Raw genomic sequence first — 6,151 nt, 5'->3', positions numbered from 1 at the left:
GCCTTTTGCACACAATGTATATAGAAATGTTCTTTCTTTCTTTTTTTCTACTGTGTAATTGACTTGTTTATTGTTTATTCCATGTGTAACTCTGTGTTGCTGTCTGGTCACACTGCTATGCTTTATCTTGGCCAGGTCGCAGTTGTAAATGAGAACTTGTTCTCAACTAGCCTACCTGGTTAAATAAAGGTGAAATAAAAATAAAATAAAAATAAGTATTTCAGTCAAGTATAGAGACAAATGGCCATTTTCAAACAAACCCAAACTCTACCCCTGCCTACTGGGGGTTTGGTAATGGACAACCCAGTTGTTGTTTGGTGCTTGTTCATGATATAACTACTGTATATATGCATGTGTTTTGTTATACTGGTTGAGTTATATATTAACACACTGAATCTCTAGCAGGTGTGTTGGGGTGTATAATGATATTCTAAAGTAGAAGCTATGGTACTGCTAACATTCAAAGTGTCACTCACTACCTTACTGTAATTAGAAGTTATTTTTACCCCTTTATCATGGTATCCAATTGGTAGTTACAATCTTGTCCCATCGCTGCAACTCCCGTACGGACTCGGGAGAGGCGAAGGTCGAGTCATGCGTCCTCTGAAACACAACCCAAGCAGCTGCTCTGCTTCTTGACACAATGCCCGCTTAACCCGGAAGCCTGCTGCACAAATGTGTGGGAAGAAACACCATACACCTGGCAACCGTGTCAGCGTGCATTGCGCCCACCCGCCACAGGGGTCGCTAGTGCGCGATAGGACAAGAACATCCCTGCAGGACAGACCCTCCCCTAACCCGTACGATGCTGGGCCAATTGTGCGCCGCCCCATGTGCCTCCCGGTCGCGTCCGGCATTTTACAAAAACACATTTACTGGAAGAACTGTGCAGATGCAATGTTTTTAGAATTTAGGTAGATCTATTTTTTTATGTGACCACGTTTTCCAAAAACGTTTAATTATTTGCTCTGAATTAAGATTCAAAGATGTCTGGAGAAAAAATGAGGTGTCAGCTATGACATGGCACATTGAGTTTGAAAACGTTTATTTAGGTTATTAAACAACAGTAAGTGATGTGGATGTACACATAGTAACAGAATTGCAGTACAGAATTTCGTCTTGGGTCCCTGATCTGAACTACACAGAAAGAAAGAAACCAAATCAAATTGTATTTGTCACACACCGAATACAACTGCCTTGAAATACTTGCTTATGAGCCCTTCCCAACAATACAGAGTAAAAAAAGAAACATTTTTTAAAACTCAAGGGGAATAAAATACACAAGAATGAAGTTATATACAGGGAGTTCCAGATCAATGTACAGGGTACGAGGTATTAGATGTAGATACATCAGATCAATGTGCAGGGTACAAGGTATTAGATGTAGATACATCAGATCAATGTGCAGGGGTACGAGGTATTAGATGTAGATACATCAGATCAATGTGCAGGGGTACGAGGTATTAGATGTAGATACATCAGATCAATGTGCAGGGGTACGAGGTATTAGATGTAGATACATCAGATCAATGTGCAGGGGTACGATGTATTAGATGTAGATACATTTACTGTATGTAAATAAAGGCAGGGTAAAGTGACATCACAATATACAGTATAATAACAAGAGTAATAATTATGGTTATGAATGTCATTCTCTTCATGGTGATGTATCCTAAATAAACAAAGATAGAAATATGTAATATCCTCCTTTGCATATTTGGTTATTATTTTACACACTAGATATAATTATTTATTTATTTTTGAATTTTTACCCCTTTTTTCTCCCCAATTTCGTGGTATCCAATTGTTGTAGTAGCTACTATCTTGTCTCATTGCTACAACTCCCGTACGGGCTCGGGAGAGACAAAGGCTCCGATACACAACCCAACCAGCCATACTGCTTCTTAACACAGTGCGCATCCAACCCGGAAGCCAGCCGCACCAATGTGTCGGAGGCTACACCGTGCACCTGGCAACCTTGGCTAGCGCGCACTGCGCCCTTCCCGCCACAGGAGTGGTGCTCATGGGTAATTTAGCAAGGAAATTACCAAATGTATCAGGGCAATTCTCCCTCTTTCACACAGTCTCTCCATCCAGACCATAGTCTCTCCATTTGTATCAAAACGGCTTATTGCTTTCCTTCCTCTCTTCCCCTTTCCTCTCTGCCCTCTCAATCACCGTTGCTGCTAACACCTGGCTCACTACCTCTCTACACTCTTAGAAAATAAAGGTGCTATCTAAAACTAAAACGGTTCTTCGGCAGTCCACATAGGAGAACCCTTTGAAGAACCCCTTTTGGTTCAGTCCAGTCAATTTTTTCCACACCGATCTCGACAAACAATTTCTGTATGGACCTCACTTTGTGCATAGGGACATTGCTGACATTGCTGTTTCATGCTAAAACAGGAAAGGGCCCAAACTGTTGCCACAAAGTTGGAAGCACAGAATCATCTAGAATATCATTGTATGCTGCAGCGTTAAGATATCCCTTCACTGGAACTATGGGGCCTAGCCCGAACCATGGAACATGGAACAGCTCCAGACCATTATTCCTCCTCCACCAAACTTTACAGTTGGCCCTATGCATTCGGGCAGGTAGTGTTCTTCTGGCATCCGTGAGATGGTGAAGCGTGATTCATCACTACAGATAACATGTTTCCATTGCCATTGAGTCCAATGGCGGCGAGCTTTACACCACTCCAGCCAACGCTTGGCATTGCGCATGCTGTTCTTAGGCTTGTGTGCGGCTGCTCGGCCATGGAAACTAATTTCATGAAGCTCCCGACGAACAGTTTTGTAATGACGTTGCGTCCAGAGGCAGTTTGGAACTCAGTAGTGTGTGTTTTTCAACCGAGGCCAGACGATTTTTACGTGCTACGCGCTTCAGCACTCGCCGGTCCTGTTCTGTGAGCTTGTGTGGCCTACCACTTCGCGTCTGAGCCATTGTTGCTCCTAGATGTTACCACTTCACAATAACAGCACTTACAGTTGGCCGGGGCAGAAATGTGTGCAGGTGACAAACTGACTTGTTGGAAAGGTGGCATCCTATGACGGTGCCACGTTGAAAGTCACTCAGCTTGTCAGTAAGGCTATTCTACTGCCAATGTTTGTCAATGGGGAGTGCATGGCTGTGTGCTCCATTTTACACACCTGTCAGCAATGGGTGTGGCTAAAATAGTTGAGTCCACTAATTTGAAGGGGTGTCCACTTACTTTTGCATATATAGTGAAATTCTACCTGGAAACAAAAAGGGTTCTCCAATGGGGGCAGCTGAAGAACCCTTCTGGAACCATTTTGTCTAAGAGTAACTATGGCCTCTTCTCCTCTTTTTCCCTCTCTCCCTCCCTGTACCTCTCTCCCTGTGTTGCTGCCAGCTTCTCTCCCTCTCCACCAATCCAACCTCCCTTTTTCTCCCTCTATCTTCCTGTGAACTCAGCTGGTTTTTCTTCTTGCCTCTCTGCCTCACTACCCTTCTTCTCTTCCTTGTCTCTCTCTCTCTTCTCTCTGTCTGTTGCTGCCTGCCCTGCTCCTGACATGTCCTGCCTCCCTCCCTCTCTATTCCACTCTACCCTGCCTCTCTCTCTCTCCGTCTCTGTTGTTCCCCATCTCTTTCTCTGCTCTCTATGTTCAGTAGTGCAACATGAGGCAGTCTGTGGCTATCTGTCTGCTTGGACTCTCAGCTCTGCTCCACGGTGAGTGACTTTCATGTTCTCTCTCTCTGTGTGTTGTGTATGTGCTTCTACGTGTACGTACACTATGTGCAAGTCCATTGATATATGAGAACTCAACCGCACAGTTCCAGCTGCATAGCAGAGAGAGAAGAGAGGAGAGGGAAATGAACAGAGAGGGAGGAGAGAAGAGGAGCAGGAATAAAGAGAGACAAGGGAGAGGAATGATCACAGAGCTTACAGGTTAGGATGTTGTTTATCACAGTTGTAAAATCCAACTCTCCTGTCTGTTTTAATCCATCATTGGTTGATGTGTTCCTCTCTGCACCAGCAGCAGTGTCTTAGATGGCTAACATCTTGTGACTGCATATTGATATGGTACCATCTTGTGACTGCATATTGATATGGTGCCATCTTGTGACTGCATATTGATATGGTACCATCTTGTGACTGCATATTGATATGGTACCATCTTGTGACTGCATATTGATATGGTACCATCTTGTGACTGCATATTGATATGGTACCATCTTGTGACTGCATATTGATATGGTACCATCTTGTGACTGCATATTGATATGGTGCCATCTTGTGACTGCATATTGATATGGTACCATCTTGTGACTGTATATTGATATGGTACCACCTGGAATGCTCTTTCTGTGGGGTGATATTCACCAGAGTAATACAATGCAATACATTGCAATACAACACAACAAATTAATCTCCACAAAGGCTGTTTACAAGCTTTGTGGTACATAATAGCATATTACATACAAACGCAACATGCTGTTATAAAGACTGTACTCAATTCTATGTGGGTCTACATTACATTCACTAGTTCTATATATTTATATATTTCTTAATTCCTTTCTTTGACTTTTAGATTTGTGTGTATTGTTGTGAATTGTTAGATACTACTGCAATACACCTGCAATAACATCTGCTAAATATGTGTATGTGACTAATAACATTTGATTTGATTAGATTTTTAGTTAGACATTGCTTCCGAATTTCATCAACTGCACAGATACATTAAGTCAGATACAGTTGTGAAACAGGAATGAGTGAAATCAGTCCACGATGGAGCTGCTAGAAGGGTGGAGGGTTTTAGTGTTTAATGCGTCACTATTTCCAGTGTGGAATAGATCAGACGTTTTAATGGCCACAGAGAGACTAGTCAATCCCCTTAAAGGTAGAGTCAGCGGAATGACGTTGCACGAGCAGCACCGCAGATATTACGATGAGCAAGATGCAAGACTTTGCTCTCACATAGTCACACACAGTATCTGCTTTTGTGCACAGGTTCGCTTCACGCTATTACAACGTGGTAGCCACTGGACCAAAAGAGGGGTTTAGCCTCACTCTCCAACATTCTTAGTTGTTGCGGAAATTGACCCACTATACTGTTTACTTTGTTCAGCTACGTCATATTGCTGACTCTACCTTTAACAATTAATGGGCCTGTCTGGATACTATCTCCCTCTCTTCAGTCTCTCTCCTCTTGATTATCCTCTTTCTCCCTCTCTTCACTCTCTCTCTTCTTGATTCTCCTCATTCGTCTTCTCTCACCTCATCTTTCTCCCTCTCTTCACTCTCTCCTCTTGATTCTCCTCTTTCACCCTCTCTTCACGTCCCGCCCCCTGCCTCTTCCAGTCATAAATCTCTGTACTCGTTTTCAAAGCAGCTTTGTTTAAAACGATTTGAAACCGTTCCATTCAGATGATTTCTTCTTTTTTTGGTGTCTTTCTTCTCATTATGTTTTTATTATTCTCACTCATTTCTGGATTCATATTTTCTTCTCCTACAGCTCATCTCTTCCCCGTTTTAGATATTCTTCATCTCTATCTGTGCAATTATATCACTTTCGTTCTACACCTTCTTCTATATATTTCTCTCTCTCATTTTTCCAGGGGTGCAACTTTCATTGGGGACAGAGGGGTAATGATACCCCCACATTCTGAAAATGCATTTTTGTTCCCCACAGTTTTATCATTGCACTGTGATACGAAAAACAGCTTCTGTGTGCTTTAGGACTATGCGGACACCTTAGAGTAGTTGGATAGGCTGTTTGGAGGTTTAAGCCAGCTGGATTTAGGACCACGTGGACACCACAGAGCAGGCAGACAGGCTGTGTAAAGGCCCAGCTTCTGAAAGGCTGGCTGGACCAGCACTGGAAAGTTGAACAGAGGCAGATGCTGTCAGTCCATATGTGTTGCGCTCTCCGAGTTGAAAAAGCAAGCAGAGCAGAAACTGGCTACTCTTTACTCTTGACTGATGTACAATTGAAGTCGGAAGTTTACATACATGTTAGCCAACTACATTTAAACTCAGTTTTTAACAATTCCTGACATTTAATCCTCGTAAAAAATTCCCTGTCTTAGGTCAGGATCACCACTTTATTTTGCCAGCCCCGTGCTTCACAGTTTAGATGGTGTTCTTCGGGTTGCAAGCCTCCACCCTTTTCCTCCAAACATAACGAT

At 42.9% G+C, this 6,151-nt stretch overlaps 1 protein-coding gene across 2 annotated transcripts in view; it reads left to right on the top strand.

Annotated features, from left to right (window-relative positions):
• Positions 1-3,388: 3,388 nt before the first annotated feature.
• LOC110520844 (neuronal acetylcholine receptor subunit alpha-7) overlaps positions 3,389-6,151 on the top strand; it is a 28,455-nt gene continuing 25,692 nt past the window's right edge. The window contains exon 1 of one of the 2 annotated variants that reach the window (XM_036967794.1): positions 3,389-3,692. In XM_036967794.1, the coding sequence (XP_036823689.1) occupies positions 3,641-3,692 (52 nt within the window). In that variant the 5' untranslated portion in view covers positions 3,389-3,640. Of the gene's footprint in view, positions 3,693-3,787; positions 3,912-6,151 lie in introns of those variants that run through there. The other variant, XM_036967789.1, reaches the window with a different exon arrangement.

Source organism: Oncorhynchus mykiss, chromosome 3, assembly GCF_013265735.2.
Source record: "Oncorhynchus mykiss isolate Arlee chromosome 3, USDA_OmykA_1.1, whole genome shotgun sequence".
Lineage (NCBI taxonomy): Eukaryota > Metazoa > Chordata > Actinopteri > Salmoniformes > Salmonidae > Oncorhynchus > Oncorhynchus mykiss.
The sequence above is the reverse complement of the archived record's forward strand: the minus strand, read 5'-3'. Positions and strand labels throughout refer to the sequence as shown.